Raw genomic sequence first — 12,832 nt, 5'->3', positions numbered from 1 at the left:
GTACACGAGTATCCTTTTTGGCCAGGTTGGACCTGTCTTCCTGATCAGATCAATCAGATCTGAGAGACATTTGGTGTCACAATCGGCAAAGGGACATAGGTTGTCTCAGGTACGGGATGTACCCGAGACAACCTATGAGGGACATTATGGTTTGACTGAAACCAGCTCGACTGGAAACTGTTTGACATGAAAGAATGGATACAACAAGTTTTTAAGAACATGACCAATAAAGTTTTAATTTATTCCTCAATAGCATTTCCATATTCATTTGGGCTATTCCGCCAAAAAACATCTCAACCCTGTCCACCATTCTTACAACATCCACCTCATAGAAGAAGTGTCCAGAGTAATTCTTTGGTTGTATGCACATTGTACCCGCTGGCCCGAGAAAAAAAGTGTCACCCGAGGACACTTCTTACGAGATGTGTACTTAGAAGAAATCTTGGGGACAAGGTGAGGAATGAAATGACCCGAGTGTAGATTTCATCACCAGTGTTCAGGTATGCACCTATAAAACATAAAATAAATAGCGCACACGTAGAGACCTGTCTTTGTACAGACATATTTCTTGACTGAACTTCGCGAACATTGGGTTTCGACATGGAACTATTACGCTACTGAGCAAAGTTTAAAATCAGGCCTACTCAGTTATTATAGTCCCATGCAATTAACTGAGCAAAGCTTTGAAACAACAGGGGGATTATGCACCAAAGCATATATGGATTCCCCCTCCCCCTTACCTACTCAATGATCAAAACCCAACGCACTGCTCTATTACCTCAACATTTTTCAAAGTGTACAATCATACAGCCCTGCCAAGTTCAGAAATTGTGCAGACATCTGATATTTTCAAGAGCAAAGTTTAAAACAAGGCCTACTCTTCATCAGACTCTACATGTTGAGAAACGACGGAACAATATGTTTCAATTTGATTATAATAGCCCCTTGATGTATGAGTAAATCTGTTGAGAAAGCCTGAATCAGGGCTATCAAGGTTGAATTACACATAGCCCCCCCCCCTGCCTCATAATGTAAAATTATGTATGATTTAAGAAAAATGTGCAACACACCAACACACTACCTCAGCCAACCCTAAAGGGCGACCCATCACATAGTCGCTACCAAAGTAAAACTCTAATGTAATCTCGGGTGAAAGAAAGTGGAAGCATCTACCACTGTCCAATGCCAACATGATGCAACATTTGCTAAGTCACGAAACAAGAGTTGACATGAAGTGATGATTATAGTTATTACCTCATACAAAATAAGTATACATCTAAGAATGTTAACTGAAGCAAATACTACGCCTATCAAGTCATGAAGGACTACCAAGAAAACACCGTTTTGAAAAGTGTGGAGGCGTCAAATCAATGATACTAACCGCCAAAATGTTCTAAGTCAATCGTTGAAATGACCAACATGGTGTCCATAAGAATGGTTTTGAATGTTGTCAGACAAAGATTTGAGCAGAATTTTTATGTCTGTGGCCTTTTCATTAAAACTTCTTTGGAAGTAGTATAAAAGTTTTGATTCAAAACATAACAAACACACTGGGACGAAATGTGACAATCAGAAATATGCCTGTACACAACAAGCAACTGGTCATCATGACAAACATAAAGTTCTGGCCATACACTGTGTAGACAAATTCTCGTACATTTTTTTGCCTTATTTTACATGAAGTCGACAGTAGCAACAAATAATAATATATATCAAAGACTGGATTCAAAAAAAAATCACAGTTCTGGCTTTTTATATTCAAACAGTCATTTCACAGAGTTCTGGACAAAGTTTTAGAGCATGGAGCATGACACCAAATGAACAACAACTGGGGTTTGTTTTTACAGGAAATGATAGTCAATTGGATTCTTCTCCATTCTACAGTCAATCACTTTATGAGAACAGTACAAGAGTTTGCAAAAATATAGGTAGAAAATACATTGGAATCTTCTCCATTATTCATTAACACTGCCAGAAATCGAACATTTGATCATCATGCTGTACCCAAGAAAGTGCCCACAACACTGTGCAATGTGAAATAGTCACTGTAAGCATGCACACACTTCAGGCTGGGTATCGAATCGTTCCTCATGGAGAGAAGTTGAAGTTCTGTGGTACTGCCACCTGCGTGAACATATAGCCACCTTGCTCCTCAATGCGTTTCGATTCTGAAACAGAAACAGGGAGACATGAATGATCCACCACTGCAAACTATTGTGTCAAATACAAGTCAACATATTACACTCTGCCATCGCAGCGGACGTACCTGCCGCAGCCTTGCGTTGATCTGCCAATGTCAGCACATCCCTCATCTGCTGTGTCTGCTCATTGTTCAGGTGACCAACCAACGCATCATACCATGGTTTATCTGTCGCTTGGAGATCTGCAAAAACAGAGATGCTTTACATTTTCTATAAATCATGAATGATTTAAATGCACTACATGTAGATGCTTTGTAGGAACTAAGAATGGCCTTTCTATAAATCTTGGAAGTGTTGATTCAGTTAGCTCATGACTAGAACATCTCGTTTTCAAAATTGGACAAAATATCCAAAACTGAATCCTACTCAATGACACTTACTTGCCAAAATGTTTTGGAATATTTGGTATTCATCAATTCCACATTCCTCCTCATCGAGTGGAGTGGCGTAACTTTCTAAGGCTGTTTCCTCAATACCATCGTCACTGTATTCACTATCATCGTCGTCACCATTTGCCTGCAATGTCAACATATCATATATATTTCTGTGAAAAACCTTGGACGTCCACCTCATTGGTTGCAATGAATATAAAATGTCCAGCGCTGAGAATTATTTCCGAGGGATACGAATGGCAGGAGGGCTGCATCGTCCAAGCAATACATGAAGGGGTACAGTTCAAATCTGCAGGAGACTCAGCATGGTCGATGCGATGAGAAATCACCAACTTACCGACTTTTCTAATTTTTCGAGATACTCAGCACCTTCATCATCTATCTCATCCTCGTCACTGTCCAGCGGTTGCTCCTCATATTCACCGTCCTCCTTGTCATTTTCTTCATTTTCGTCATCCTCCTCGTTGGCTCGACCTTCAAAACAGACAAATTGGGTTCTAGATTTTATAGGCGGAGAAGAGTCCAATGAGAAACAGAGAGATACGTGGTATCTAAAATGCATCACCAACTCTTCTTTCTTAAGGCGGGTGCATGACTCATTCTGGCTACATAGCTTGATTTTAATAGTCAACAACTCAATATTTGAATTAATCTTTCAAACATACAGGATATGAAGATCTCACAGAGAAAGTAAATTAACATCACTCACTTGCATAGGCACGTTTTAATCCCGAGAACAGCATGAGAGCTGATGGGACGATCTGCTGGACAACAGCATTTATTGCTGCCGGTCGATTACTTGGCGTCGACATCAAGGCGCACAGACCAAGGACGCACACTTTTCTGTCATGAAGGCTGAAAAAAGCACGAATCGCATTTAGTACAGATCATTGGCAAGGCAGAGCTTCAGCCAGGACTTGAGCTCAGTGAAGTATGACGAGTTAGAGAGGTTATCAGGCACGGCACTACTGAAGTGCAGGAATCTTATAGGCTGAGAAACCAGGTTAAATGTTTATAATTCCAATAGCCTATAATTCCACCTGGCTACAATGAAGGCATGTTCAGATCCGGCACTTACCCAAGGAAACAGTCTGTATCATGTAGCCACTGCGTCAAGAACGTGGGCGTTATCGCCTCGTGCATATTTCCTAAAATTTCCAGTAGTTTGGTTGCGTTGCAGTAAAGGGCAGCAACAACAACCTGAAGGCACATAGTACGCAGCTCAGATGTGCGCACTTCCCGCGTTAACCGCTCGAGGACTAATTCTACAAACGACGTCACGACCTGATCATTAAGCAGGCCTGGACTCTGTAATAACACCACCTCGAGAAGCTTCGCTGCATGGCACTCGGCGTCTTCTCCTGCATCACCTGTTAGAATCTGAAAACAAGACAGTTGCTTCGTTAGAAAGGAACACAGTAGATAGAAAATCACTTTCAAATCACTATCATCCGTCAAATGATATGAATGTTAACAACGCATGTGATGTCAGTCGAAATGTAAGATTATTCTGTGATGGTGGACACAGATATTCTGCTCAATCGACTTGTTTCATATTGGAGGTGTGCAGTGCTGGGTCAACATCATGACAAAACACTTTTTACCCTCCTTATTATCATCAAAAATTTGCAACATGAAAATTTGGAAGGCAAGTGAAACTTGTTACTGGTATCTAATCTTCTTTCTTCCGCTATCACAGTGTACAGATACTTACAGCTTTGCACATGCTAAAGACGATTTCCAAATTCTTGGGTTTTGACATGAACACTGGTGAATCAACTGTAATATAGTTATGGAGGGCTGGCATCATGTCTGAAAGGTATATAACGATACAATTATCATCACCTGTCCTAGAAATGATATACATGTAACCTTTACTACACGTCACCTGTTATACCAAGTGTGCTAAATCCAACACTTGGACTCATAGACTAAAGACACTAATTTACAACCAGTGGGTCTTAAAGGAACTGTAGCAATGCACATGATTGCTGGAAAGTAACTGCAGAAGTATGGGTTGGAATATCCTTTGTTTTTTTCCAGCATTTTCCCTCAAGAAAAGATTCTGGACAAACCTGTGAAGTAGTCAAAGCCGTCTTTTTGGAACATTTCGTAGATCATGTCGAAGACCATCCACATGGACTCGGACACTTGTTGGCATGTAAGGCTGTAGATCAAGGACAAGACTTCTTCATAAAATTCTGAAAAGATCAAGATTAAGTTATCATTAATTAAGAACCAATCAGTTTCAGGAATCAGAACAAAGGACTCAATCGATCATGACATAAGTGATGTCAGCCAATATGTAAGATTATTCTGCGATGGTGGACACAGATATTCTGCTCTATCGACTTGTTTCATATTGGAGGTGTGCAGTGCTGGGTCAACATCATGACAAATCACTTTTCAGCCTCCTGGTTTCAAGAACAATTCAGTTTGTTTGGAACGATACATATGTGCGCTCATGACTCAAGTGATGTCAGCCAATATGTAAGATTATTCTGTGATGGTGGACACAGATATTCTGCTCTATCGACTTGTTTCATATTGGAGGTGTGCAGTGCTGGGTCAACATCACGACAGAACACTTTTTAGCCTCCTGGTTTCAAGAACAATTCAGTTTGTTTGGAACGATACATATGTGCGCTCAGGACTCAAGTGATGTCAGCCAATATGTAAGATTATTCTGTGATGGTGGACACAGATATTCTGCTCTATCGACTTGTTTCATATTGGAGGTGTGCAGTGCTGGGTCAACATCATGACGGAACACTTTTTAGCCTCCTGGTTTCAAGAACGATTCAGTTTGTTTGGAACGATACATATGTGCGCTCATGACTTAAGTGATGTCAGCCAATATGTAAAGATTATTCTGCGATGGTGGACACAGATATTCTGCTCTATCAACTTGTTTCATATTGGAGGTGTGCAGTGCTGGGTCAACATCATAACAGAACACTTTTTAGCCTCCTAGATGCAAACAAAATGTGCGACTCAGTCTGGAGTCCTTTGTCAATCAACTTACCTAAAACATTTTTCCGCAGTATGAGTGCAATTATATCTAGGACTATAACCTCTAACTTTGCTAAAATCTGCAACAAAGGCCAAAATACACATCACAAAACCATTCAACTTGTTGACCGACAGATGAACTCTTGTCGTTTATGAATGAAGAATGAGCAACAGCTATATAATCATGGCATCAGGACAAGTTAACACCTGAAGCTGCAGTCAATGAGGTATCAAGTCAAGACCCCACCACTGGAGTAACACCATATTGTTATTAAAAGCTAAATCAATGTACTATGGCATAGTATCAAGAATGAGAACACCCAAGACTGATTTAGGCAATTTGTTAGCAGCAGCCAGCAGCCAGAAAGTTCACCGCAGCCTTACTTCTTTCTGTTCATCCATCACAGTCAGAATGGTGTCTATTGTGTTCAGAATGCCCATGGCTGCTATCGCCTTCTCGTCTGAGCCATCTTCGTCCGTTAATATCACTTGTTCGAACGTCTTGGCCAAATGCTGTGTCATCTCCACGGCAATATCGGACACTTGCTCGACGTAGGTGCACACTAGTTTCTGCATCACACCTGTGAGATCGTCATTTTCTGTTTCTCGAATGACCTCCAATAACTCTGTAGGTTAGACAAAAGTAAAATAAATACAATTTGATCTTTGGCTTCTTGACTATGGACCAGGTTCATTGCTTAGTTTATGGATTGACCAAGACCAATATAACATGAGTTGATAAAAGAGGGGTGAAGCTCCAATAAGCAGAAACTGTTGGCTCAGAATACATTTACTTACGTAGAATGACTGGACGAACAAATGGTTCCATCATATCCTTGGCTGAAACGGAAAAAATAGAAAATGTAAAACATTGACAGCCTTGAAAACAGGATTGTACTTGGTTGATGAAGCCAGTGAGTGAGCAGTTATCGAAGATGTGTAGCCCAATGACAAGGAATCATAGCCAAAGATGGTTCCATTCCCACAAGAGAAGTATTTTCCTGGACTACATGCACATGTGCTGGTGTGTGTAGAAATTATACCAAAAGTTTGGCAGGGATGAAGGACTGGCTGCAGGGCCTGGAATATAAATAGTAATCAGACGTCACCTTTGGCCTGACTTGTGATGAGCATCTGAAGGGCTATGGCTGCCTCAACCCGGACTGGGAGATCCTTGTCACCGCACAGACAATTCTTCGTCAGCACCAACGCGGTTTGTAGATTCTTCTCATCTTTGAACTTGACCTCATTGAAGTGGTGTAACATCCAACAAGCCTAAACAAGTAACTTAGGTTTTTTAAAGGTTTTAGAACGGGCTATCATGGCATTTCTGTTACAGCAGAGTGGTTAAAGGGCAACTTGAGGCTATGACAGGAGGAAAGAGGCAAACAATTAAATTCAGGGCATAAGAACCCATGAGTCTAATGGACTTGATGCCAAGTTCACTGCTTGCTCACACCCAGTTATCTGAGATGAGATACATACCCTAGCTCGGAGGAAACCACAACTACTCTGGAATTCCCGGAACACATAGTTTGCCAGCATCATTTCTGCTTGATCTTTGTATATTTTTTTCTGAAACACAAGGTCGGATGGTGAAGTAAATTCTTCAGAGGAGTCTGCTATCGCCATCAATAAAGTAAAAAAGAGATTAGCTTCGTTTCCAACTGGTCAACTGGTCCTTTTCCACAGACTATCCAAAGTAAAGCACGATGCCTAGTTTTCACAAAAGCAGATGCGGACTACTCACTGTGAGAAGTATATCGGCCACAGATCCAATCATATGAAGAGCACCATCTTTATCTCTGGGTCCCGTCTCTGGTTCACTGAGAAGCTGCATGCAGAATCCCATGGTTTTGGGCAGGATATCTTTTCGCTTGGACACTGACGAATGTAGCAGGGTCTGTGCAGCAGTCACAGGCGAAACAAAGTCTTCGAACACATCTGTGGAGGAATTGATAGAAGTTTTCAAAGAAGTTTCAAAAATTAGTTCTGCTCATATCTTCACGAGACGAGTAGAACTACGTCCATTTACCACTCACTATCTTTCATTAAAAATATATTTTGACTTGGATGACCCAACACAATTAACTTGATCAGCGAAGTTTTGATGAAATGCCAACATCAACCAATACAAGCTTACCATATTTGACTCGTATGTACTCATAAGGGTCAGTCTCCCATAACTCATCATCCTTCTCCGTGTGACACATGATTGGGAAGAGCACTTTTTGAATGATTGGTTGTATGTGTGGCTTGATAAACTTCCACGACCAGCCATGGCTTACACTGAAAAAAAATCATTATGAATTGTCCAGACCTTTTTATTTCTGGAAGGAACACATCTGCAGTCCTAACTTGGGTTTAGAATAAGTGATCAAAATGTCTAATCTAATCACGAGATGAAGATATTTGGTCCCAGGCATGAGAAGTTAATATATTGTGGCCCGTTGAAGATCACAAAAGAATTCAGCAGTATTTGGGCAACACATGCAATACTTTTTCATGAACAATCTGATTCTGAAGCGGTAAAGCTCTGCATCACCCCAGATTCACATACAAAAGCCAAGTTACTCCAACTGATAGTCCTCCTACTCACCCTGTGTTGAGATAGTTAAGAGCTTGTTGCATAACTCTGGGTGCCAGATATATGTTATGCTGGCTGTACCAGTCCAGGAGAATCAATTTGATCACTTGGATGATGCCCTCTGAAAACAACAACATTTTGCTTCACAAATCTGAATGACCGTGTACGAGTAAGACATGTAGACCAAGAATTGCAGGGACTGGGGCTACAGGGCAATATTTACAATATAGCTGTCACCTATAGTGAGCTTCTGCTAAAGGTAAAAGTTGGAGAATTATCGTATTATCATTTTCAATTCTCCTGGTTGGGGGATTTTGCACCAACCCTCTTGATTAGCAGATGTTGGAATAGAATTTCTCGATTTTGTACTCACCAGAAAAACTTTTCAAGTACCAGGTGGCAAAACTGTTGTACTCCTTTGTGACATTCCCGGGGCTGCCATACCTTTCGAAACACCTGGTGAGAACGTGAAGGGCCCATTTCTTGATCTTCCACCAAGCAAACTCGGGCAGTTCGTCCTCGTCGATTGTATTTGTTTGCTGGAAATAAGAGTGAAACTGAAGTCATGATCTATCATGACAAAATATTGTTCTGTTCATGAACCCCAATCTTCTTTTAGAGATTTTCTTCAAATTTCTTACATTGTACCAGGTAAGTATTATTGAGGTAGAATCATCACTTACCAGGTAAGTATTAGTGAGGGTAAGAACGACTGGCGGGATAGGCCGTTCCAAGATCTGTCGCAGAAGCTCCATCCAGCCAATGAATGGGTCACCCTGGGGAACCAAGTCGAGGGGGAGATTGTACTGAAAAAGGTTATGAAATACATGTACTACAGAATTGAAACAAATCTCAGGAAACATGAAAGCCAATGATGAAGCTAAGTCCCCTTGTTCAATCAGTAAGTCTACTCAGGGCCTGCAAAACTAAATATTCATGGCTTGGTAAGACAAGCAAAGTCTTTGGGGATGTTGCTAGAGTTTATAGACATACCTGAACCAACGCATAGAATATTTTTAGAATCTGTTTCTGTATAAGGATTGCGTATTCAAACTTTGCCCCTTCTTCCATCAATTCCATGCAGCGCTTTTGACACAACGGCAACAAGACAACCATGGCGGCCGTCAACGGCTTGCGTTCTTCTGGCTTTTTGTACCTGCAAACAGAATTGAACAGCTATTTTACAACATCTGGACAGCAGAGTCAGAATGGCGACTACTTATACCAAATGTGTCTGCAACTCTGAGTCGCACCAGGAGTGACTTCGTCATAGCTTCAACCAGGTCCAGATGGAAACTTTCAACAGGCTTACCTCAACAGGGCTTAGAGACATTTCTGAGATGATACTAGATTTCCTGTGTCTTGTTGTACTTACTCGAAGTTCTTGACCAACTGATAAAGACAAAGGAGTGATCCAAACCACACTTCTTTCGTGCCAGTCTCAAGGTAGACTCTGATCTTTTCTGGGACATCAGGCCATCTTCCAGGATAGTCCTGCTTCATGATATTACTCACACACACAGTCAGCTGAACCCTGAATAAGAAATATTTGCATTAATCAACAACAAATCGCCTGCTGATTTTCCTCTGGCCAAGTACTGATGGCTGTTGAAACGCACTGTTGGAAGCAATAGACTGAATATGCACAAGATGACTTCTAGACAAACCCATGTGTTGCCTGTCTCGAAGAGTGTGTTGGATCACTACAACTGCTCATACAATACAAGCCATTACAACTTGCAGTCTGTCTCTCAAATATATTTCACTTTACAGCTGTGTCAACATCAAAAGAAAGGCAAGTTTGTGCGATCATGAAACATCCAGGATGCGTCACTACTATTTCAGTCATTTATATTTGTAAGCCTACTTCCTGCTTTCTTTTACAATAAAACATGTAAAATGGACAATCAGGAACACTTTTCTGTGATTTTCCTGGTCGTTGATGTCACAAAGGTCACTGATCGGGTACCATTCTGTGCCAGCCTGCATGTTAACAGGAGTGTAACAGACACATACCGGACAGGTTCTGGAGCATGAATAACAGCCTCGACGATCTTATCTCTGATCTGTGCACGGTCTTGCTCATGGATGCTGAATGGTACAGGGTCGACAGGGTTCTCAACCTCCCGGTCTTGCCAAAATTGGTTAACCATGTTTTTGAGATAGATGACCCCAGCTTGTCGTACTGGCATGTCCAGTTCTGGGGCCATGACCACATTAAGGAGGTGTGGGGCGAACCCAATGATCTTATGCACCTGGAAAACGAAGACTTCAATTATTTTTTGTTTTCTGACAATGCTACAAATAAGAATATCATGCAATATGATGAAGCGCAATGCAAATTTTGAAATGCCTGCCATTGCATATCATCATTTGCTGTTCACAGTGATGCCACAAAGTGACATTGTCATTGACAAGTTAAGACACGTATCAATACTATCATCATTGCTATTTGGATTTACGTCACGACGTTGCTTCCGCGAACGGATGAATGACATCAACTTGCATGCATGACATGCATGAAGAAGCATGGGGAAAGCGGCCATCTTGAAAACGTGTCGAGGGGATTTCTCACCTCATCGAGCTTTTTTTCAGCTTCTTGCTGGAGGGCAGGGTCTAAAGTCTCCCTGAGAGTGTTCACTAAAGCGTTGGGGTCCATTCTGGCACGTTAATTTGGTAAAACTTTGACCAGGAAGGGACTATTGTTGACTTTTTTCGCCCCACGTGAGGACCATCCGATAACGCGCGAAATTCTTCCGATCAAAGTGCGCATGCGTAGGGTAGTTTCGCATTCAACTAAAAATAGCACGTGCAGATAGGCCAGGTGACCTCACTAATAGATGGCAGCATATGGCAGCATATGTCCAGCCACAAAAAGTAACAACCTTAGCCCTCTCTTATTTGATATCTTCATTGATGATATCTGTGATGTATTCACTCCTGAATGTGACCATAATTATGACAAAGGTAACATCGGTATAAAACAGGGAGACAACCTTAGCCCTCTCTTATTTGATATCTTCATTGATGATATCTGTGATGTATTCACTCCTGAATGTGACCATAATTATGACTAGGGATGCACGTGACATACATGTGGACGCTTTATCTGATGAATTCACAAACATACTTTTTGTGGCTGGACAGAAGTCTTTAAAGATTAAGTATGCAAACCATCCGGCAAAGAAAGCCAAAAAACTGAAAAATAAACCTTGGTTCTGTAATAATCTCAAGCTTCAAAAACGAGAGCTGAACAAGCTGGGTAGAAAATTAACAGAAAATCCACATGATCCTAACATACGGTCTAATTATTTTTCATCGCTGAAGAGATTCAAAAAATCTACTAAAGCTGCAAAAAAGAGCTTTGAGAACAGCTTTCTGGAAAAACTTAATGACGCTGACAGTCGGGACCAAAACCAATTTTGGAAAATTCTGAAAGAAATCAACAAGAGCCCAAACACACCAGTCGGCAATCAGATTACAGCTGATAGCTGGCATAGTTACTTTTCGTCCCTTCTAGTGAAAAATGATGGAAATGAAAAAGATAACGATTTTTTTGCAGAAACAAAAAAGAAACTTCAGCAGCAAAAGGGTCAGTTAGACTACTTTATATGTTTCAAAGAGGTGAAGACTGCAATTAGAAAACTATCAAATGGCAAAGCGTGTGGTGAAGACATGATTCTAAATGAAATGTTAAAAAATGGAATGGACTTTTTAGCGCCTGCAATGGTCAAACTGTTCAACAAGGTTTTAGATTCTGGCTCCTTTCCTGTTGCATGGAATACAGGTATTTTGTGTCCTATATATAAGAAAGGTGATACTAAAGAGTGTAATAACTACAGAGGTATATGCCTGACAAGTTGCCTTGGCAAGGTTTTTAATAGCATCATGGCCACCAGGCTACTGAAACTGAATGAGACATCACCTCTTATCAGGAATAACCAAGCTGGCTTCAGGCCATCTTTTCGCACAACTGAGCATATACACACCTTGCGCAGTTTGCTACATAAATATGTAAAAACTGGTAAAAAGAGACTCTTCTCTTGCTTTATAGACTTCAGGAAAGCTTTTGACAAGATTGATAGAAAAATACTACTCACCAAATTATTGAAAAAAGGGATAAATGGAAAATATTTTGAAGTCATTGAATCAATGTATGATAATACTATGTATAAAGTTAGAACAGATGCAGGTTACTCTAAGTCGATCAAAGGTAACATCGGTATAAAACAGGGAGACAACCTTAGCCCTCTCTTATTTGATATCTTCATTGATGATATCTGTGATGTATTCACTCCTGAATGTGACCCCGTAAAGCTATGTGACGCTGTATTCAATTGTCTGTTATATGCTGATGATCTTCTACTTGTATCGGAAAGTGAGAAAGGGCTGCAGAAATGTCTGGATGGGTTAAGTCAGTTCTGTGTCCAATCCAAACTAGAGGTCAATCTTGACAAAAGCAAAATCATGATATTCAGTCCATCAGGGAAAATTAAATCAAATGTGAAGTTTTCTGTGTACGGTAAAGTACTTGATCTAGTACAGGAGTATAAATACTTAGGTATTACCTTCAGTAGCAATGGGTCTTTTTCAATAAATATCAAGGAGCTTTACACTAAAGCTTGTAGAGTCTATTTTAA

General features: G+C 40.7%; 1 protein-coding gene across 1 annotated transcript; it reads right to left on the bottom strand.

Annotated features, from left to right (window-relative positions):
- Window positions 1–214: 214 nt before the first annotated feature.
- Window positions 215–10,944, bottom strand: LOC135492207 (importin-7-like). Its single transcript, XM_064778499.1, has 22 exons — window positions 10,768–10,944; window positions 10,209–10,447; window positions 9,568–9,726; window positions 9,186–9,348; window positions 8,876–8,998; window positions 8,566–8,731; window positions 8,205–8,313; window positions 7,749–7,894; window positions 7,356–7,549; window positions 7,091–7,180; window positions 6,715–6,880; window positions 6,404–6,445; window positions 5,990–6,231; window positions 5,619–5,685; window positions 4,669–4,794; window positions 4,308–4,405; window positions 3,672–3,973; window positions 3,303–3,448; window positions 2,931–3,067; window positions 2,582–2,717; window positions 2,267–2,383; window positions 215–2,168 (listed from the first exon to the last, which is right to left on the bottom strand). Exons 1-22 carry the CDS (start codon window positions 10,849–10,851, stop codon window positions 2,089–2,091), a joined length of 3,132 nt encoding a protein of 1,043 aa, XP_064634569.1. The 5' UTR covers window positions 10,852–10,944; the 3' UTR covers window positions 215–2,088.
- Between the last annotated feature and the right edge of the window lie 1,888 nt (window positions 10,945–12,832).

Source organism: Lineus longissimus, chromosome 8 (assembly GCF_910592395.1).
Source record: "Lineus longissimus chromosome 8, tnLinLong1.2, whole genome shotgun sequence".
In the NCBI taxonomy this organism is placed as follows: Eukaryota; Metazoa; Nemertea; class Pilidiophora; order Heteronemertea; family Lineidae; genus Lineus; species Lineus longissimus.
Note: the sequence above shows the minus strand (reverse complement) of the source record. Positions and strands in the feature narration are given on the sequence as shown.